Below are 22,973 nucleotides of genomic sequence, written 5' to 3'. Positions count from 1 at the left end.
CAGTGGCTTAACCTGCTAGCCCCAGAGCCCTTTCATTCTTACGTTCCAGGCAAAGGGGCTGGGGAATGACTCCTATCTGTGCCAAATGTTTGGCATAGTAGATGGAGACATCTAAAGGAGGAGCTGTCTGTGAGCCAACATAATCCACTCCCGACTGTGCTCAGCATGGTGATCCCCACTGCAGTCCACCTCTGTTATGGAGCTCAGCCTTCAGCATCATGATGGAACACACAGGTTGGGAGGAACATCAACCCCTCCCTTAAGTGTCTGAGTTAAGAACATAGATCTGTTTATTTGCAAAGCAGCATGAGATGGAAAAAGCTTTCTTCTATGTGTTGTGTAATTATTCAGCTGGCCAAAATGGCCAAAGATGAGCCAAGCTGTAGCCAGGAACCAGAAATTCCACTTGGGTCTCCCATATGGGTGACAAAGATCCAAGCACTTGGGCCATCTTCCACTGCCTTCCAGGCACATTATTAGCAGAGAGCTGGATCAGAAGTGGAACAGCCAGGGCTTGAACTGTAGCTCTTCCATGGTATGCTGGCAACACAAGCAGCTGTTTAACCCACTATGCCATGACACCAGCCTTGAGAAACTGAGTTTTGAAGGAGACTTTCCACAGTGATCCTGAGCAAGCTGCCTGCCTCCTCTGCTCCTTCCCTGGAGGATGGGGACAGAGTCAGCTGCCACTTTACCTCCAAAAGGCACCTGAACAGCTCCAGGGGGCCCTTGGCAGGTACACATGACGTATTCTCTTAAACATGAGATTGTGCATTGATGGGATAAACATCCCCACCAGGAAAAAGACCAAGAAAAGTAGAGGTGGAAAAATGGGAGGGGAAAGATGAGAAAGACTAAATCAAAGTCAAACCGAAAAACCCAGCCTCGGAAGGGGAAATGATAATAATTTTTAAAAATCCTCTTGTAAAAAGCCAGCAGCATGTATATTGAGGACAGCAGAGCTGTTCTTTCCCCCTGCCAGCAGGGAGGCCAAGAGGATCCTGGGGCAACTCAGTGGCGCCTTCACAGGTGGCAGCATCCCTTAGGTGGCGTGTTCAAAGTGAGAGGTTCCACAGCTTATAAAGCAGGGACAGGCTTGCTCAGCTCCATATGCAGTCCTTGCCCAGAAACTGCATTGGCGATAAGACATAATGAGTTCAGCAGAATTCCGGAAGGAAATAATGGGAAATAAAAAGAAGGATTTTCTGTAAGTAACTACCTTTCTCAAATGTTTTAAAAACCAAGTACAAAGTGTTTAGCAGCCAGTGGTCCATGTCCCACAGGGCAGTGGCTGGGTTCAGCACCTGCCTCTGCCTCTTCAATCCAGTTTCCTGCTGATGCAGACCCTGAGAAATGATGGGGATGGCTCAAGCCTATGGATCCCTGCCACTCCCATGGGAGATGCGGATGGGGTTCAACCTGGCCCAGCATCAGCTGTGGCACGCATTTGGGCAGTGAACCAGTGGAAGGGAATGCTCTCTCTCCCTCCCTGGCTCTCAAGTACATTTGTAAAAATTCTTTATTTTTAGACAGAAAAATCTTAGTAGCTTTTCTTAGAAAGTAGACGTCTTCCTCTGGTCACAGTAAAGAATCTTTGGAACATTTAAATGCTCAATTTACAGCACAAAAGAAGGCATTGCAAAAGTGTTCGGGTCAATGAAATCAAGAATAAGTTTATTCTGGTGCAAAAGAACTTTGAAATTCATAAATTTCTCATAATACACACTTCCCATAAACCTTGTGAAGACCATTGAAATGCATGGATTTCAATTTTCTGCACTAAAATAAACTTAACTTTTAATTTCAGTTTCTACCAACATGTTGAAGTTTCCTCATACACATAAAATCGTAATTTTCCTCATAGAATTTTGGCTTCCTACAGTTAGGAAACATCTCCCCAAGACCTCTTCAACATCATTTCAAAAATTCATTCCTTGGTTCCAGTGGGTAGTAGATCCAGTTCTATCCCTGGGGTAGCTCTTAAACCTTGCCTTTCTTGGGAAATAGCATACATGATGATATAGCAAAGGGTTGGTTTTGCAGACAGACCCTCAACACAGGGACAGTGTGAGACCTGCTGTAGCTAATATTATAATCATAAAAAGGCATAGGAACTCCAAGCCCTTTCTATACCACATTGTCTTTTTTGTTCCTAAGCAAATGGACATTCTCTCACCCATTTGGGTGGGGTTTATACTTTGACAAGCAAGAGAAAGAGATATCTCCCATCACTCCCTCAAATAGCTGCAATGGCTAAAAATGGACCAGGCCGAAGCCAGGAGCCAGGAACTAAGAACTTCATCTGAGGCTCTTACTTGGGTGGCAGGGGCGCAAGCATCGGAGCCAACAGCTGCCGCCCTCCCAGACACATTAGCAGGGAGCTGCATCAGAAGCAGAACAGCTGGAACTCAGATCAGTGCCCAATAGGAGATGCTGACTTACCCTGCTGCATCACCAAGCCAGTCCTGCGGGAGGAGGATTGAGAAGGAGGACGTGGAGAGCTCAGAGGGATCCCACATTCCCACATCCCTGCTGCATATACAACACAAGCACCAGGAGGCTCACCAATGGTGCTCAAACAGCTCAGCAGCACAAACTCCATCTTCACCCCTACTGAAGGACACCAAAGGATGGAGATTGCTCCCTCCCCTCCCACCCCCCACCATGAACTCTGACACCTGAGCCAGGTGTGAGTCAGCTCCCACCTAGAGTGGAGGCTGTATTAACAACTGCCCTCTCTGACTTGGAGAGATGTCTCTTTCCCAACAATCGTTACCATCAGCTCATCTCCGATAGCAGGACCCTCTCTGTCACACTCTTCCTCCTGAAATCAGTTTTCTTCCGAAGCAGAGTTGGCTTTTGCTTTGTGTTTAATCCAACACCCCCCACCACCACCACCCCAAAGCTCTCTCTGGGGCTTTGTCCCCCACATGCAGGCAGTGACTGAGTCCTACTGAAATAGCGGCAAGGCACCTGCCTTTCTCCCAGGACCCTCTGGGGATTTCCAACATCCCTCATGGACCAGCAAACTAAACTAAATCAAATAGATGCATGGCTTCATATTAAGGCCATAAATCAAATGAAGATACCTTACAAACTCCTGATTCATGGTTGGGCACAGGATTACATAAGTGTGGGTCTAAGCATGAGGACAATGGGCAAGGTTGCCCGATAGATCTAGAAACAAGAATTACTGCCACTACAAGTATTTGGAAAGGTAACATATGCAAAGCTTTGACTTACCATCAGGAGCATATGACCAGGTTTAGGGGGGCAACAGGGGCAGGAGGACAGAGCCACTAAGTAAAGAAATGAAATGTCACCCAAACAGAAGTCTAGGAGGATGCTGTTCAGGTAGCGGACTGTACAACTTTCTTCCGTACCACCCAAAAAAACCCTCACATCTACTGCAACTTCAGATTGTGTCCCTACTTAAGAACCGTAACTTCACAGATGTAATTAAGAAGAGCTCATGCTAGGTTAGGGTGGGCGCTAAAGCCAATGACTGGCCCCTTTGAAAGCGAGAGAAGACACAGACCCAAAGACACAGAGAAATGCCAGGAGAGGACTGCTGAGCACAGACACAGAAATGGGTGAGGTAGCTGCCAGCCAGGGAGAAGCCAGGGTTGTAGGCAAGTGGCAACTGCTAGAAAAATCAAGGCAGGGGCCTTCCCCGAGCCTCCAGGGGAAGCAGGGCCCTGCTGCGCTTTGGCTTCCCACTTTCAGCCCCCAGAACTGCAGCAGAAGAGATTTCACCTGTTGTCAGGATGGCCCTAGAAATTCCACACACTCAGCAATGGGAGCACCTGCAGGAACCAAATAGGGGGTCTAGTGTCTCAAATGGCCCCATGAGCAAGTATGGGGTTGCACATTCTCTCTCTCTCTCTCTGTCTTTCTCTCTCTCTCTCTGTCTTTCTCTCTCTCCTACCAAAAAGACCAGTTAGCAGCAAACACCCTCAGGGGGAATGCCAGAACAGCAAGCAATGTGATAGAAATCTAAAATCCAAGAACACACGCCCAGAGTCAGGAGCGACACGCCATCTCGGGTGTCCCAGAAGGTCGTCATGACTTCTGGGGAAGCCCTGTGGCCCTCAGCCAGCCTCTTGCTGAAGTGGCTGAGTCAGACCCGCTATGACACAGACGCTGATGTAGAGGCAGAAGCCATCTCCAGGCACCCTGCCCCTGCGGGGTGCTCAGCAGTAACACAGTGTCTGGTAAATAGGGCAAGAGTGAGATCTGAACCACCCTGCTGGGCTCATCAGGCCTCAAACAGGCGCTAGCCAGCATGAAGCAGAGAGCCTGTTTTTATATCCAATACTTAATACAGGATTCACTTTGATCAACTTATTTTTTTTAAGATTTGTTTATTTTTATTGGAAAGGCAGATTAAATGCACAGAAAAAAGAATAAAAGAAATATCTTCCATTCACTGGTTGACTCTCCAAATGGCCACAACAGCCAGAGCTAAGCTTATCCAAAGCCAGGAAGAAGCCAGAAAATTCTTCTGGGTCTCCCACATGGGGCGCAGGGCCCCAAGAGTTTGGGTGGTCCTCTACTGTTTTCCCAGGCCACAAGCAAGGAGTTAGAAGGGAAGTGTAGTGGCTGGGACACAAATCGGCACCCATATGGGATCCCAGCACTTGCAAGCTGAGGATTTAGCAATTGAGCCAAAATTCATTCTTTCTCTTTTCTTTCTCTCTTGCTTCCTTCCTTCTTTCCCTCCCCCTTTTTCTTTATTTCTTATTTTCTGCCCAAAATTTTCTCTCCTTTATCTTCTCTTTCTTATCACCAGATGGTATACGGATATATTCTCATAATAAAACATCTCAGTAAAACATAATGAGGGAAACAGGGAAGCCTCTCAACCCTTTATGCTTTTCCCCAGAGGTCACCACAGCTGAGTATATTTCTTCCCAGTCCCTCTTATATGCACTTATATACTTATACAACAACAGTCCTTTGCTTTCATGCTAATGGATTATTCTATTTGTGATCTCATATATTACTTTTTATTTATTTGAGGGACAGAGCTTCCATGCGTTGGTTTACTCCCAAAAATGCCCAAAACAGATGCAACTGGGCTAGGCCAAATCCAGGAGCTGGGCATCCAATCCATATCCCCCACAGGGATGGTGGAAACCCAGCTACCCACAGCTACCACTGCTGCCACCAAGGGTCTAGCACTAACAGCAAATTGGAGTCAAGAGCTGCAGCCAGGAATCAAACCCACGCACTCCATTTGGAATGCAGGAATCCGATCCAGGAGTTTAATCACTGAACCAAATACCCATCCCATGTATGTAATTTTCTCTATTTTTTTTAAACTTACCAATATATCTAATAAATCTTTCCATGTCAATAAATACTACACGTCTGCCTCATTTTATTACTTGAAAGGTTTGTTCATTTATTTATTTGAAGCTAAGAATTACAAACAGGAAGGAAAAGAGGAAGAGAGAGGGAGAGAATCTTTAATCTGCTGATTTACTCCCCTGATGGATGCAATGGCCAGAGCTGAGCCAGACTGAAGCCAGGAGCCAGGAGTTTCATCCAAGTCTCCCTTGAGGCTGGCAGAGGCCCAAGTACTTGAGTCACCTTCTGTTGCCTTCCCAACGTACATGGCAGGCAGCTGGATCAGAATTAGAGCAGCAGGGACCTAAGCCAGTGGTCATACGGGATGCTGGCATTGCAGGCATTCACTTAATCCTCTGCACCACAACACTGCCCTCCGCCATTCTCTTTCATAATTGCATGTATATCAAGTAATTTAGCTTTGCCAAAATTACTGAGCTCTTCATTGCTTCTAATTTTCAGTGTTGTAGGCAATGATACAAGGAACATACACCTGTGCAAAATATATGTTTTTAGGGAGAGTCATAGAAAGAACTTGCTGGATCAAGAGATACTGGCATCTGCCAAAGATGCCACAAAATCTACCTGCAAAATAGCGTCACCAGTTTATAGACTCTCACTAGAACGGTTTCCTTCACTCTCGCCAACAGGATATTATCAATATCTACAATTTCCTCACTATCATAAACAGAAATACCCTCTTCTGACCTGTATTTTCTTCACTGTGAATTATGTTAAGTGTCTGTTTATGAGTAAAGTCACTGCCTTTATTCCTTCTACAAGTCTTTTGTGTCCATCTTGCTGAGTTGGCCTCACACTTCATGCATTCTGCATATTAACACTCATTCCACACTTGGCAAGTGTTCTTCCCGATACTCTGCCTCTGTTTCAACCTGTTAGCCACTTACTTTATTGTCATTCATTCCACAAACATTTACTGAGAATCTATTCTGCACACTGAACAAACCAAATATTCTGGGTCAATAAATTAAAACTTCTGGCTTTCGTTTCTGCACAGATTTGTCAGCATTATGCCTTATTGTTTCTCAGTTGTATTTTTCCCTTAGGAGGCTCTATGCCCTTCATGATTGTAAAATAATCTTAAAGTGTTACTCAAAAGTTTCATGGATTATTAAATATGCTGAAATCTTAATATACTGAGAATTTATCTCCTGTATGGTATGAGGTATATATTTAGCCATTTATCACACCTCCCATCCCAAAGAGGAAAGGTACTTATCTAAAAACTCTACCTTAAAATGTGTGTCTCAGAGCCACACCACTGTAATAGTATAGTAGACTCTGCAGTGTCAACATCCCATTTGGACATCAGTTCGTGTCCTGACTGCTCCACTTCCAAGCCAGTCCCCAGATAATGTAGGAAGGCAGCAGAAGATAGCCCAGGTCCTTGAGCCCTTGCATCTGTGTGGGAGACTTAGAAGAAGCTCCTGGCTCCTGGCTTTTTTCTCTCTCTCCTTCTCTCACTCTCTCTGCATTTTTGACTTTTAAGTAAAATAAATACATGCTTTTTAAAAAGTATGTCTGTCTCCATGTAGAATGCAAAATGTACCTTAAACCATATTCTAATAAATAATGACTGTTTTCGCTGTCCCACTAGTCATTTTCTTACTCCTGGGAATCCATCTTCATTACTCTGAGGTTCTATTCCTCAGCCTCCATCAATGCCAATAGCTCTGCTGCTGTGCTTTCCTATTTCACAGCACAAGAGCCACATCAATGTTCTTTATTTCATTAGCATCTTCTCTTGCAAAAGAATCACATCTAAATGCCATCATCTCACTGAAACGTTAGCTTAAACATCCTTGAATATTTGTATTGGTGAAGACTGACTTTATTAACAATGTTAACCAGCAACATGAGAAGTCTTCATTATGGAGTGCTTCTTATCTACTATACAGTGGCTGCACAGAAGGAGCGGATGGTTTTATTCTTACAAATCATGCATGTTTCTCATTACATTTGTAAGACGCTATGTTTTTACTTATCATTGTTGCTGTAAACAATAGCACTTCTCCCCGCTTACATTTGAGAAACAGTTACATCTTGTATGTAAGACAGCTATTGTCTTAGGATATTGAGCTTGCCTCTAAGGAGAAAGCCATCATTTGTTGCAGGTAGTGGGTGGGAAAGGCAGGTGCTAGGGAGCTTGGAGAGGACAGCAGAAGACATCGCCAGGTCCCGGATGCCATCAAGTTCTCTGGGCATGAATGCAGCACCATCAGCACTCTATGCTGCTGGGTGAGCAGAGTGGGGGCAAAACAAAAAGGTCTCAGCATACCTTAAGGGAAACACTCTGCGGAACACTGGAGAACACAGAAAAGATGGGCCCGGCGGAGTGGCCTAGCGGCTAAAGTCCTCACCTTGAATGCACCGGGTTCCCATACGGGTGCTGGTTCTAATCCCGGCAGCTCCACTTCCCATCCAGTTTCCTGATTGTGGCCTGGAAAAGCAGTCGAAGATGGCCCAAAGCCTTGGGCTCCTGCACCCACGTGGGAGACCTGGAAGAACTTCCTGGATCCTGGCTTCGGATTGGCATAGCACCGGCCATTGTGCTCACTTGGGGAGTGAATCATCAGACAGAAGATCTTCTTCTCTGTCTCTCCTCCTCTCTGTATATCTGACTTTCCAATAAAAATAAAATAAATCTTAAAAAACAGAACACAGAAAAGAGGACAGCACGGTGCACCAAAGCAAAGGGAGAGTTCCTTCACTGCCTAAGTCTCCCTGAGTCTCCCTAAGTCTCCCTAAGTCTCCCTGGGGTGAGCCATCTCTGCCTGTCCCCTCTGTTTCTCCCTCTTTCTCTCTCTGTGACTCTGTCTTTCAAATAAGTAAATAGATTTTTGTTTAAAAATAATTAAATAAAGGAACCAGCAAGTGCACAAAACATGGTATGGGGACCACAGGAGGGCAGAGTTCAGAGGATCGACTTGCATTCCAAGGCCATGACAGCACACACACTGCAAGCCAGGTGGGCCAGTACACAAAAGCAGATTCAGCAGGAGACAGGCCAATAGACAGGCCCATCATAGGAGTCGCTCCACGGGGAGGACTGAAAGCCACACCTGAGAAAGACCATTCTTGCTTCCACAACAGGACCTAAGTTGTTCCTGCCTCCTGATGTCATTCAGAGGTTGCACAAAGTGTGTGTGTGTGTGTGTGTGTGTGTGTGTGTGTGTGTGTGTGTGTGTGTGTAGAGAAAGAGAGTTATTATGGGGCGGTGGGGGAAGGAGAGGAGAGTTGGCCACAATCACCAGAGCTAGACTAGGCTAAAGCCAGGAGCCTGGAACTCTATCTGGGTCTCCCTGTGGGTAGGAGGTGCTCCAGCTCTTGGATCGTTTTCAAAACTGCCTCTCTAGGCATGTTAGCAGGAGACTGGATCATAAGAGGAGTAGCCTGAACTTGAATTGGAGCTCACATGGGATGTTGGCATCACAGGAAGCAGCTTAACCCACTGTGTCACAATACCAATCCCAGAAAGGTTCTTGATATGGTTAAAAAAAAAACTTCACTATGTACTTTCAAGTCATGATGTTTAAATTATGAATTGAGTTATGTTTTCTAAGGTCAAATTTTGCACTTGCATATCCTGAGTTCAAAAGTGTAGAGTTAAATTTATTGTTAAAATGTTTTTTTCTTGGCAGAGAGAGATCACACCCACTGTGGTTCATAGCTATGGGGCAAGCTGAAGCTGGGAATATGGAACTCAGTGGGGGCCGCCCTGCGGGTGACAGGAACCAAGCAAGTGCTTGGACCATCCCCTACTACCTCCAGAACCTGCTAGCAAACAGCGGGCATTAGGATCTTGAGGCATCAAATCCAGACATTGCAGTGTAGGATGCTCCAAGCCAAATGCCTACCACAGGGTTAAATTTTTACCTTCAGAAATGACAGGGGAATCACTCACAGTCCACCGAGTCACAGTGTGTAACAGCTGTCATGCCAATACAATGTGTACAGCTATTTAGACACTGTAGAACACACAACTTGAAGCATACACTACCTGAGTACAACACAGCTCAGTTACAAGATCAAGGCCTAAAACCACAGCTTACAAAGGAAAATAGGCACTATTATGTCATATGGTAACATTTCCTCTTGAAAATCAAGGACTCTGTGGGCCAACATTTAAAATATGCCATGCCTGTTAGCATTTTGTGTGCAGGCCATCAGTCAGGTGAGAACTATTGAAAACAAAGAGGATCCACAGCTTAGACTGAACAGGTATCTACAGGCACACAGCGGTGTAGGGAAATGGGAAAGACCAGACTCGAGAAGAACAATCACATTATGGAGGCCCTGCACCTTTATCTAATAGACGAGAAAGGAGAGGAAGCTTGGCTTTCAGGTTCCAGTTATAGTTTGGATGGATTCATGGCCGTCTGTCTTGTCTCTCCCACTAAACACAGCTACAAAAGCTGGACAAAATACTCGTAGCATCTGTTCAAGACCCCTGACAAATAGCAGCCAGCAATTAGAAGAGGACAAGAATTCAAAGGACCACCGAGCCAGAGTCAACCTTTTTTTTTTTTCTGATATCCTGTGACCAGGAGGACACAGGAAATACCTGGAAAAGGTAAAGACAAAGAAAATTCCAGAAGCTACCACTTAAGGTTTGCAGAACAGGAGAAGGGGTCCTGTCAGCAGACCTGTGGTTTACAGTGAGGAAGCAGAGACTGATCTTCTGCAAGGTTTCTAACATAATAATCTTTAATAGTTATGAAACTCCTCAAAGCATATATTTTATATTAGATCAATTTTTGGTAAGTTTAAAATTTTGTGTTTATTTCATTTTACTTGGATGTAGAGAGATAAAGGGAGAGATAGACACAGAGAAATCTCTGTCCAAATGCCCACATCAGCCAGGGCTGAGCCTCACTGAAACCAGGAACCCAGGGACCTCCAGGAACCCCCTCATTGCTGGGCAAAATGCCCTCCCTGATAATCCAAGGGTTTTGCAGAACTTCCAAGCTTTCAGATGGACGTGGCTAGAACTGCTCGGTGGGGTCTGTCGTGACATCCCCTCTCATGCCTCATATTGATGACTGTATCCTCTTTTGCTCAGCAGTCTGGCCAGAAATTCATCAATCTCTTAATCTTTTCCAAGATCAGTCTTCACTGGTTTTCTGAACTGTGCACTGATAAACACAGCAATTCAAATGCACCTCAGAACTGTCAGTTGAGTTTAAAAATCCAGTCTCAGAGTTCACACGCCATCTGATTCCATGACAAAACTATGTTGACACAGAACAAACAGGTGGCTGAGTGACTGGGGCAGATGGTATTATGAAGGGCCAGCACAGGAAAGGTTATAGGGTAGGGAGCAGAGAGTGTAAATTTATGTCCTGGCTATTGCATGGGTATGAAGACCTATAAGTGAGTCAAAATCCACAAACCTGAGCATCACAATTAAGTCTATTTTAACACATATTAATTTTTTTAAAATTCAGTATTTCTCCAGAGTTGAAAGGAGAATAAGACTTTCAGAAGCACAATTTTAAAAAATCTAAACCATAATCAGTAACTTTCATTCATTAGTTTTTCGGTCATACTAATCTGTCTTCATAAACTTGAAGTTGCCATTAAGGACATTTAATTACGCTTGTTTTCAACAAGATTTGGGAGAAACATTTTTGTGAAAATACTGGTGGAAATAAATTGCTACGAGTTCCTGAAGTGCATGCTCATGGCTAAGGAAATATATAATATGTACACTGTTTGAAGCAATGATTCCTTTTCTAAGAAATTTTGACACAGGTTCTTTCAAAAGATGGAAGAATGAATCTAAAATGTTCATCACAGTGTGCCTTAAGATAGCAAAATACTGGGCCCAGTGCCTTAACCTAGTGGCTAAAGTCCTTGCCTTGCATGCATCAGTATCCCATATGGACACCAATTGATGTCCCAGATGCTTCACTTCCAGCTCCCTGCTTGTGGCCTGGGAAAGTAGACAAGGACAGCCCAAGGCCTTGGGACTCTGCACCTCCATGGGAGACCCAGAGAAGGCTCCTGACTCGTGACTTCAGATTGGAAATGATTGGCTCAGCTCTGACCATTGCATCTACTTGGGTAGTGGACCAGCGGATCAAGGATCTTTGTCTCTCCTTCTCTGTGTAGATCTGACTTTCCAATATGAAAATAAATAAATGTTAAAAAAAGATAGCAAAATACTAAAAGCAACCTTGAATTTCATTAATAAGTAAGTTATATAGATGCATAATATTAACAATCAGCAAATCCTTTTTAAAATGAGGCCATGATCAACAACCAATATCTAAACATTTCTCAAATTAATGATTAAGAAAAAGAGAGGCTGATGTTGTGGTGTAGTGGAATATCTGTGGTGCTAGTACCCCATATGAGCCATCAGTTCAAGTCCCAGCTGCTCCACTTCTGATCCCACTCCCTGCTAATACACCTTGGAAAGCCGTAGAAAATGGCCCAACCATCTGGGCCTTTGCATGCAACTGGGAGGCCTAGGTAGAGCTGCGGCTTCTGGATTCCATCTAGCCCACCCCGAGCCACTGCAGCCATTTGGGGAGTGAGCCAGAAGATGGGAGATCCCTCTCTGTCTTTCTCCCTCTCTCTGTAACTCTTTGAAATAAATAGAATAATACACTCTTAAAGGAAAGAAGTAAAGGCAAATACGTAAAAAGAGAAGAAAAATACACAAAGAATGATCATATTTCTGTTACTGCAGGCCATGTTTATGTTGGAGTAATGTATATGTACATGAAATTTTCTGAAAGAGTACACAAAACACTGTGAACAGCACTTATCTATTTAGTTGGGTTTGGATTGTAAGGAGGAAAAGAAAAGAAATGGTTTTTAATCTGCATTAAAAACCTTTTCTAACTGTGAAAACCATAAACTGTTTATAAATGTATATTTTTTGACCAATAAGAAATAATAACACCTTTTGTGATGGTGAATTTTAGGTGTCAAGTTGACTGGAGGAAGAAAATAGAGACTTAGGGAAGCAAAGCCTGTGGAGTTTGTATGAGGGATGCTGCAGGTCCATGGCCATAGTGGGAAAAGCTGGGCAGGGCAGGGCTAGGCTGGGAAGGGCAGGGCAGGGCTAGGCAGGGCTGGAGAGGGCAGGGCTGGGCTGGGCTGGAGAGGGCAGGGCTGGGCTGGGCTGGGCAGGGCAGGGCTGGTCTGGGGAGGGCAAGGCTAGGCAGGGCAGGGCTGGGCAGGGCTGGGCTGGGCTGGAGAGGGCAGGGCTGGACTGGGCAGGGCAGAGCAGGGCTGAGCTGGACTGTACCACCAGTAGAGAGACTGAGTGAGGCCAGGAGAGACTGACACAAGTGAGCTGCTCTCTGAGAACTGGGACAGACATGCCCCTCTCCTGCCTGGGACATCAGGGCTCCACTGGACCCAGCCTTGGGACTCCAGGATTTTTTTTTTTTTTAAGATTTATTTATTTTATTGGAAAGGCAGATGTACAGAGAGGAGGAGAGGCAGAGAAAAAGATCTTCCGTCCTATGATTTATTCCTCAAGAAACCGCAACGGCTGGTTCTGAGCCAATCTGAAGCCAGAAGCCAGGCTTTTCTGTCTGGGTCTCCCACGTGTGTGCAGGGTCCCAAGGCTTTGGGCCATCCTCAACTGCTTTCCCAGGTCACAAGCAGGGAGCTGGATGGGAAGTGGAGCTGCCAGGATTAGAACTGGTGCCCATATGGATTCCCGGTGCGTTCAAGGCAAAGACCTTAACCATTACGCTATTGCGCTGGGCCTGGGACTCCAGGATTTAACCCTGGCCCTCAGGCTCTCAACCTCCAGCTGTGAGTCACATCTTTGACTTCCCCTTGCCATGGGACTCACAGGACAGACAGAGCCACACTGCCAGCATTCCAGGACCTCCAACCTGCAGACAACCCGTCCCGGGATTTCTCAGCTTCTGTTACTGTTTGAGCCAACCTCCCCTCCCCTCCCCATAAGCCCCCTGCATCTCCTCACATACTAAATATCTGTCTGTCTGGAGAGAATTCTGACTTACACACCTTTGCGCAGGGTTTGTTAATCAGGACAGTAGATCTTCAGCCAACCCTGGGTAGCACCTTTCTGGGAACACCCTTAGTGAAAAGGATCTTTATAAGGTCAAGGAAGAGGTGTCCTTCGTGCTCCATGAGACCCAGCTCCTTCAAGTCACTACGCAATCATTGCCTGCTAAAAGGCAATAGGAGGATGAGGATAATTCAAAAACGTTCCTTGAAAATATGAATGACAATATCCACAAAACACAAAGGGTCTCTACTTACACGACCCCAGCAACAGGTGCTCAAAGATTCTCAAGGTAGGAAACTACATCCTCAGCTCTGACCCGGAAGACTTTGCCTTTGTGCACTAAAATAAACTTCTCTCCTTAATTCCATGTTCCAAGAACTTTGTCAGGATCCTGTTGTAAAAGGCATGCCCACACCAGGGAGGAAGGCTGTGATAGCTCCACCAGCACATCTTGATACATTCCTAGATGAGTCCCAGGAGTTGGACTGGATTTCTGGGTTAACAATACATGAGCCTCAACTCATTATTTTATGAATTACTGTAAAATAAGTATTTTGAGGCTGTTTAGATGAACACAGAAACTCTTGATACATGAAGACATCAGCAGCAACAGCCAAAAGAGGTTTCTGATTGTGATCAAAATGACATGATTCTTTGATTCACTAGTGTCCTCAAACAGCACCATAGGGCCTGGGTAATGAGGAAGACCTTGCCAATTTCTAGCATCGGTGCATCACCCTGTCTGCCTTAGAAATTGAAATTTTTGCTGCTCTGCTTCCAGATTCAGATTCCATTTATCATTAGGCTGAAACTGGGCCAGTAATCAAATGCCAACCTTTAAGCTACTTTTCTGGAACATTAACCATTTTCCCCTTTTCTTTTTTAGAGTTTTTATTTATTTGGAAGATAGAGTAAAAGAGCAAGCTCTCCTCTGCTGATTCACTCTCCAAACACCCAGAACAACTGAGGCTGAGCTAAGGATAAGGCAGAATCTGGGAACTCAGTCCAGGTCTCCCACATATAATCCAGAAACCCAAGTGTATGAGCCATCATCACTGTCCTACAGAGCCTACATTCGCAGGAGTCAGGTGCCAGATCTGGGTATCAATTCCAGGCACTCATAGCTAAAATGCACTTGTCTTAACCATATTTACAGCTTACGGTTCAGATTTGCCTGATTGCAAGAGACAAAGCTTTTTAGGCAGCAAATTCCTCACAAGTCTTATGTTTCCCATAAATTTTAAATGTTATCTTCTGTTAAGTGTGAAAATAACTATTAAAGAGACATATTTATCCCAAGAACATGTATGATCTAAGCAAAATCTTTTACTTGAGAATCAATATCAGAAAGTCATTTCATATAAATCTGACTACTGAAAATTGTCTAAATAGTTTTAATTATGACGATATTCCAAAAATTTTAAGGACATAGAATTAAAAATGCTGAAGTTTGTGCATAGTTTTTTTCTTCATAATATGCATCTATCTAGGAACTTTTTGAAGGATGCTTGTATATTAAGAAAACTGCCAATATTTGGTAGTTAAGGGACAAAAGCAAGGCATAAACTGTTTTTGTCTTAGGTGTGTCAGTTTATTCCCTTTGTCCTGCATATCACCCTGCATGGAGCCTCCCAGGGTCTCTGACTTGTTACTGCTACTGGGATGCACACTGCAGCCTTACACCAGCTACCCCTGCACCTTGGCCCCTGGACCTGACACACTTGCTGCTGCACCTACTCTCACTTCAACACATCTTCCCTACCGTGGCCAGATCGAATTTGCACTTGTGGATGTTCAGAAAAGAAAAAGGGGAAGAAATGAAAGGGGCAGAGGGAGGAATGGAAGAGAAAGGAACAGATCTCTGGGTTGCTAGTTTGCAATCCATGTTCAATTGCTTCTTCTGTCACCTGAAAGCCCTACCCAGAATGATTTGTTCATACTGGAGAAAAAAATGAGAATCCCCTCAATGACTCCTAGAGGCCTAATATGCACTAATCTGATCTCTGATGAGAAAACCCAGTGATTTATCGTACATATTCTCGAGCCCTGGGAAGGTCACAGAAAGTACAAATGAGTTTGGGAGCTGGCAACGATTTTCTGAGGTGCATTTCAATGCGTCTCCTCTAAACCATAAATAAAAGCAGCTGGCTATAGACGGAGTGACCAGGACAAAGCATCGTGTCACCCAGGACTACCAGACAGCACAGTGCCCCAAGTGGATGACTCAAGCCAGCAACAACAAGGAGCTCAGAGCAGCAGAGCCTGGAAAACAATCCCCACCCTTCCCCCCAATCTTCTTTACCTAGTTCTTAGGAGCATGGAGAATAACACAACCTCTAGTCATGTGATCAGCAACATTTATATCATCTGCCTCAAGACTGCACACTCACACCTACAGCCCTTAGCCAGCGACCCTCACAATCAAAAGGAACCAGTACACGGTGATCATGTGCAATGTCTATTTAAACCACCCAATTCCAGTGTTCCTGTTCAGACATGAAGTATGAAGGAAAGACGGTGGGGAGGGAGAGAAGCATGGGAAGCAATGGGAATAGTCATTGCAGGGGACCACGGTCTGAGAGAAAGCAGAGAAGCGAAGCTCTCAAACACCCATTATCTCCAACTCCGTTTCTCCTTCCCCTAGCAAGAGAATCTTTCTCAGGAAATAGAATCTATCTTTAGACAGTTCAGAAAGAATGGAAAGCCATAGATTGACACTTACATTTCATTTGCTTGGAGATGGACTTGTTAGGTTCAAGCCAGTGCTGGGGAGAAAAAAAAAAAAAGAGAGAAAAAGAGAGAGAGATCAGGAGTCAAACTGCTTACTTAGTAAGAAATTCCAAAGTACAGCCCCAGTTCCCATAGATACTCTTCAGTGTTCTAACACTGAATGCCAACATCAACAACTATTGCAATAATAATACCACCAACAAGGGTACAAGGCAGTGGCAATTAAAATTACTGAAGTCATATAGTTGCTAGGGGAGACAGACCTAGGAGTCAATGTGTGCTGGAGTGGATGCCTGGCCAGCTCCAGGGGAACTCCTAGGTGATTCTTTGAACTGCTACTCTGGGTACGCCACAGGTGGCTAAGGAGCATTTGACATCCAAGACCTCAAAGACTCCCAACCCAGCACAGTGGCAGCACCCAGCTCCCCTTCCAGCTTGTCTCCTATAGGAATATTGGAACAAGCCAGTCTGAGGTTCATCACACACTAAGGCAATTTTCTTCTGATATGCAGAAATAGATCATCTTTTCTTTTTAAGTGTTTTTTTTTAATGTAACTTTTATTCTTGACAATGTTTACATAGTTGGCTAGGGTCCCTATCAGGCTCACATTTTCTCCCACACCCGAGGTCTCTTGTGTGCTGATGGGTGCTGCAGTCCAGTCTGGCATGCTCCTCCTCACTCAGCATTCACCAGCAGGTGCTGTAGCCTGGTCCAGCCTGGTCTGCCGCCCCGACACCTGGTTCCAGTTCATGTTGGTGGGTGCTGCAGCCTGGCCCAGCCCAGTCAGCCCCCATTCACCTGACGGTGTTACAGCCCGATGTGGCACATCCTGCGTCTTTTCTGGTTCTCATATCTGCCAGTGGGTGTTATGAACTGGCCCAACCCGGCCTGCCCCCAGTCCTGAACTAGATGTATGCCAGTGGGTACCATAACCTGGCCTGATCTGGGCTGCTCCTAACCTTAGTGCTTGCACTCACCTGTAGGGACTGTGTCCTGACAAAGGAATTTGCCTAGCTCCTCTATCAGGTACCTCCTCGTGGTAGATCTCATGTACACAGCATGTCATTGGCCCAGGTTGACTTAGTCTACCTCCTGTCCTTGTAGGAGCAGCTGCCCTGTACAACCAGTCCACGCTCATTCCAATTCTTACTGTTGGGTGTTACAACCCATCCACACCTGGGCCACAGTGTAGCTCAGCAGGAGCCAAGACCTAGCCCAGCCTGTCCTACACCTACCTGCATCTCACAAGCACCAGTGGGTGCTGGAGTCTAACCCAGTCTGGCACACCCCAGACCCTGTCCACATCGGTGATAAGGGACACTGCGGTCATGTCCAGCCCAGATTGCTGCCCCCATTCCAGCTCTTGCACTCATCAGAGGGTACCATAACCCAGCCAGAGCATCCCCTCAGCTCCCCAGCCAGGCCTGTTCCCAGCCACAGCTCTTGCACACAGCAGTGGCTGCTCTGACCCAGCTCAGCATAGCCCATCTCTCTTCTTGGCCTTTGCCATCGGATGCTGCAGCCTGGCCTGACACAGCTTGCCCCAATCCCAAATCTCGTTGACAGGTGCTGCAGCCCAGACCTGCCTGCTTCCATCCATGGCTCATGCAAACTAGTATATCTGACAGCCTAGCCCAGCATGACCTGCACTCTAGCCTGGCTCTTGCACAAGTCAATGGGCTAAGATTGGCCTAGCCCTGCCCAGTCCATCCCACTCCAGGACCAACCCACATACTTGCAGATGGGTGGATCTAGTTACCCAGCTTGACCAACACCCAAGCCTGAATCACAGGCTCATCAGTGGAATATGTGGCCACCAAGGCAGTTTGCCAAGTCCCCCCACCAGTCTCACCCCTGAACCCTGATCTCACATGTACCAACAGGCACTAGGCTCCCACCCGGTGTAGTCTTCCCCCTCCATTCTGGCCTTTGCATGAACTGGTGGATGTTGCAGCCTAGTCCACCCCACATTCCATATTTGGGTGTGCCTGTGGGTACTGCATCCTGGACTAGCCTGGCTATTTCCCAACCCCACTACCCATGAGTGTCAGATGGTTCCACGGTCATGCCTAGCTCAGGGTGTCACTATCCCCAGCTCTCAAGCAAACCAGAGGAAACTGCAGTTCCATAGGAGTAGACCCACATATCTCCCACAGAATCTGCCCCCAGACCTGGTTCTCTCATGTGGTAGTCAGTGTCATGGCCAAGCCTGACATTACCCATCCCCTGCTCTGACTCTCTCTCTCTCTCTGTGGAAGGTACTATGATCTAGTCCTATCAGGTAGACCCTCCAGCCATAGCTTTAGTGTGTGCTAATGAGTGGTGGTCAGCAATGATGCATGCTATCAAGCTCAGCTCAAGTCTTCCACATGGTTGGTGCATCGGTCTGACCCTTAAAGGTCTTCAAGTTCCCCCCTTCAAACTGCTCAGTCTTAGTCTCCTCACTTACTTGCAAATATAGTGACCTTTTCGATGAAAGTCCCTCAGAGGTCACTCCTAATCTGTAACACACCCCTCATCCCCTCAACGGTCCTCCTTTCCACACATTCCCTTACCCCTTACCCTAATCAATCCACAGTCCCTGTGCCTGGGAGCACTTTGGTTCCCCAGCCCAGCCTTCTTAAACTCAATCTTCTAGTGGAGTGATGTGCTGGCCCAGAGCTCTGCCTGCCCACAAGGGTCCCAAGCTCCTGGCACGTGTGCTGACCCAGGATCCTATTCCTCCACACACCCAAAACCCAGGCTCAATCAAAGTTCCCCAAGCCTTGTCCATCAGCGCACCAGGCCAGAATGCTATCCTAAGTCTCTTCTCTCTTCCTCCCCAAACCCCACCACCACCACCTAACCTGGGACCAAAGATGTGGGGAAATCCCCAAGCTTTCTCTGCCTGCCTGGGTGTCAGCCCCCAAGACTCCACACATCCTTGCCTAATCCAATCCCCAGGCCATCCACAAGCCCGCACCCCCAGACCCATGGGCCCACCACCCTCCCATGAAGGCTTAAATGTTTACTTTTGGAGGCCTGAGGTCATCAAAAGGAAATACTGACTCTGCCACAAAATAAAGAAACCACAGGCCTGTGTATCTCAGAATCTCGTAACTGAGGCGTTTAGGAGAAATAGACAGCACATTCATCCCCATAGCCAGCTCTTTCCTAAGAAGGTAGCTGTCATGTGCTGAGAGCCAAGTAGTTTCTGATAACACTGATCATAATGTCCTGGAGGCAACTCAGGAAGCAGGAGGAAGAGTCCATTTTACATCTGCCATTCACAAAGGTTCTAAGAGAGTCTGCCATTGCCTTCCCTCATGGTGAATCCCACCTACTTAAGACAGGAGAGGAAAGAAGAGAATCTCCCACACCTCACTCCACATCATGCATGTCGCCCAGTGAGCCCCAAGGCTGTGTATTACTTTCATTCTTGGAGGTAAATGCATGGCCATAAAGGAATGTAGTAAGACCTAGTGTTTGTGGAGTGCTTACTTTACAGTTGTCATGAACTGACTTAGTCCTCATCGCCACTCCGTTTACCAAAGAGCAATGTAAGAATCATGATGTTGAACAACTTCCCTAAGCTCACGCCACTAATCACAGGTGAAGCTAGTTTGCAGCAGGATTCCAAAGAAGGACCCCTTCTCCTCTCAGCTGTGTAGCATCCCAACTTCCCAATCTCCTCCATGAGTGCTCCCTATTTTCTCAGGACTGAAAACATGGGTGGGGAAATCAGAGATCAGATCTCTACAGGCTTCAAAAACAACATGGGAAGCAGTTGGCTTTGGGATAGCCATAAGGACACCTGTTCAGACACCCGCATTCCATATAGCAGAATATCTAGGCTAGATTCTTGGCTCCACTGCCCACTCCAGCTTCCTGTCATTGTTCACCAGGGAAGGCAGTAGGTTGATGGCTCAAAGAGTTGGGTCCCTGCCCCAGTATGGGATAACAAGACTAGGTTTCTGGTTCCCAGGATTCACTAGTCTTGCCTTCAGTCACTGCAGGCATTAGGAGTATAAACTAGCAGGTGGGAAACTGAGATTCTCTCTCTCTTTCTTTCTCTCTCTCTCTTTCTTTTGTGTGTGTTTGTATCTCAAGTTTTTTAAAAGGGGAATTGTTTTAAACCTATTTCAGCATTATGGAACTTCCAACCACAACAACAGCAACAATAAAACCATATCTACTTCTCCATGACCACTTCATATAGACAAGATGAAAAAGAAATTTCATTGCTTCTGGCAAAAATTATATCAACTCATTTTGGGACCCTTTGTTATATTCTTATTAGGAATTGTATACTTGAGCAGTGGAAAACCAGTGGATTACATCACACACTGGCTATTTAACCTTGTGCAACATATTTAAATGCTCTATATCTAAGTTTCAACAACTATAAAAGTCTAATCATTATGGTAGCCATCTGTAGGGCTGTCATGAGAATTTAAAACTCTTATATTTATTAAATGTAAGACATATTCATAAGAAATACCCAGCAATTTCTTATTTGTTGATGCTGCTTTTGTTATTTAGTAAGTTCAGATTAATAGGTTCATCACAGTTTTCAATTTATTGCTTCATGAAGGAAAATAACAAATCTCCTGGTGATATTTTACTAAAAATAAATCAATAAATAATTCAGTACACAGTGGGAAAAACAAACCAGCACCATAGATCAATACCTACTGCTATTGTTTCAGAGAGGAGAATCACCATTTTTGCCAATAAACTGAAATACAAAGCTTACCAAATTCTTACTTAGCATCCTTCGAATTCCCTAGTCCTTCCTTGCTGAACTTCAGCTTGCCTCTCCTATTTCCTACTCCAGGAGTCAAGTCCATTCTGCTTTGTGTACTCCCACCACGGCCATGAGAAGAGTTGCCCTTAAAAGCGAAATCTCAAAATGAGTGCGAGTCAGGGTAGACTGGCAATGGCTGTCCAGACACAGAGGGGACATTTAAGACATGCCAATAGGTACTTACCATCTGTGCCCTACATAAATCACTTACTCTAGTTCTCCTAAAGCACACCTTGCAATTTCTCATCAGTTTCTCCTGTCCTTGTCCTTTCAGCCTCTTTACACCCTCCTCTTGCATTCCAGGCCCTGCTCGTCTTATTACCCACTTTACCTCGTCACCCTACTTATTTTTCCAGGACAACTCTATTCTTCCCCAGCACAGACTGTAGAAGGACATTGTGACCCTAGAAGGTCAGCGAACACAGCATTATAATTGATAGGATAATATGTGTATGAAAACAACTGAGTGGGTGCCATTTGTATAGCTAAATGATGTCATTTATGTGAGAACAACTGAATGGATACCTTTTGTATAACTAAATGGGTATCATTTATATGAGAACAGCTGAGTGGACAGCATGTGAATGAGAACACTTGGTGGGATATACAAAACAAAAGTGTTCCAAACAAAAGTATAGAAATAGTTGATGGGTTTTTTTTGATAAGGTCAATATCTCCTCCCCTATTCTATATGATCCTCTGTGTATAAAGTCTGATGCCACTAATGTCAGAGTCCATGCGTGTTATTACAGGCTCCATGCACCAAGTCCATTGCTGCGGGACAGTGACAACAGACCTTTAACAAAAAACAAGCTACCAACAACCACATCTCCAAGGATTATAAAAATTCTGTTCATCAATGAGGGCCAAGCTCAAGTTATCATACATTAGAAACATTAGACCAGCCAGTGGCCCAGCAATTCCTGTATTCTCAAATGTGTCCCTATGAACAAAGAGGGGTGCAATAAGGATTTCACTGCTGAGTTATATACATTTCAAAACACAGGAAATAACACTAATGAATGTGGTCTGTGTACATTCTGGGTGATTCTGCAGTGGAATATATGAGGAAGATTTTAATGTGAAACATTTGGCACACTGTGGGATGAGAAAGGCTAATGCAAACTCCATAACTATGGTTGCAGATAATTCCCAAATTAAGCACCAAACTACCCCATGGAGGTGCAGCCTTACCAGACAGACATCTATCAGCACAGTGGGAACTCAGAACTCCAGAGAGTTCGCATTAGAAAGTGCCAGATTCCTTGGGGCCTAGCGGCTAAAGTCCTCACCTTGAACGCCCGGGATCCCATATGGGCGTCAGTTCTAATCCCAGCAGCTCCACTTCCCAACCAGCTCCCTGCTTGTGGCCTGGGAAAGCAGTTGAGGACCTCAGCATCTCACAGACACCTGCAACTTGTTGTACTCAAATAAATCATACACTAGCTAAGATTTGAAGGTCCTTTATTGCTGGCAGTAGAGCTCAGGGGGAGGAGGTCATATTTAGGTCTCAAAGAGCTGTTACCCCAAACTACAGAACAGCAGGGTTTACAAAGGCAAAAAACACAAATTGAGAGAAGTTCAGCAGGACTGAGCTAATGCAGAACTACCTTAGGAATAGGTTACTAACTTTGAGCCTGAGTTGTAGTATCAAGTCAAACTCATTTTCCTTCTGATCATGCTTGAACAACCTAGCCAGGGGTTCAAGCATTCTTGTCAAGCAGGATGGAGTTTTCTCAGCTAAGTTATAGTCTCACAGGTGGGGAGCTACCTCACCTAAGATGGAGCCCAGCTCAACATGGTGTCCCTCATAAAAAGCCTGTTATTTCAAACACAAGGTGTTCAAACTGTTTCTTCTTACACAAAGCATGAACATTTAAAAAAAGAAGAAGGAATGTATTTGGTAAGTGGCTTACTCCCGATTGGATCCCTAAGTGGCCACATGGGAAATCTAAGCACTTTGCTGGGGAGACCCTGAAATGACATGGAGAAGACGGGGTTCCTGAACCTCACGTGCCAGTCATCCTCACCCAGACACCGAGTGTACAAGTAGAGATGTCTTGGACCCTCTGGACTGGCCC

The 22,973-nt window shown here is 45.3% G+C and overlaps 1 protein-coding gene across 2 annotated transcripts in view; it reads right to left on the bottom strand.

The window, feature by feature from the left end:
- Positions 1–22,973, bottom strand: part of FRMD3 (FERM domain containing 3) — a 263,993-nt gene that overhangs the window by 82,785 nt on the left and 158,235 nt on the right. For both annotated transcript variants that reach the window (XM_040963290.1, XM_040963291.1), the window contains exon 3: positions 16,098–16,140. In XM_040963290.1, the coding sequence (XP_040819224.1) occupies positions 16,098–16,140 (43 nt within the window). The remainder of the gene's footprint in view (positions 1–16,097; positions 16,141–22,973) is intronic.

Source organism: Ochotona curzoniae, unplaced genomic scaffold (genome assembly GCF_017591425.1).
Source record: "Ochotona curzoniae isolate NIBS_2020 unplaced genomic scaffold, NIBS_Ocur_1.0 scaffold_3208, whole genome shotgun sequence".
NCBI lineage: Eukaryota > Metazoa > Chordata > Mammalia > Lagomorpha > Ochotonidae > Ochotona > Ochotona curzoniae.
The sequence above is the reverse complement of the archived record's forward strand: the minus strand, read 5'-3'. Positions and strand labels throughout refer to the sequence as shown.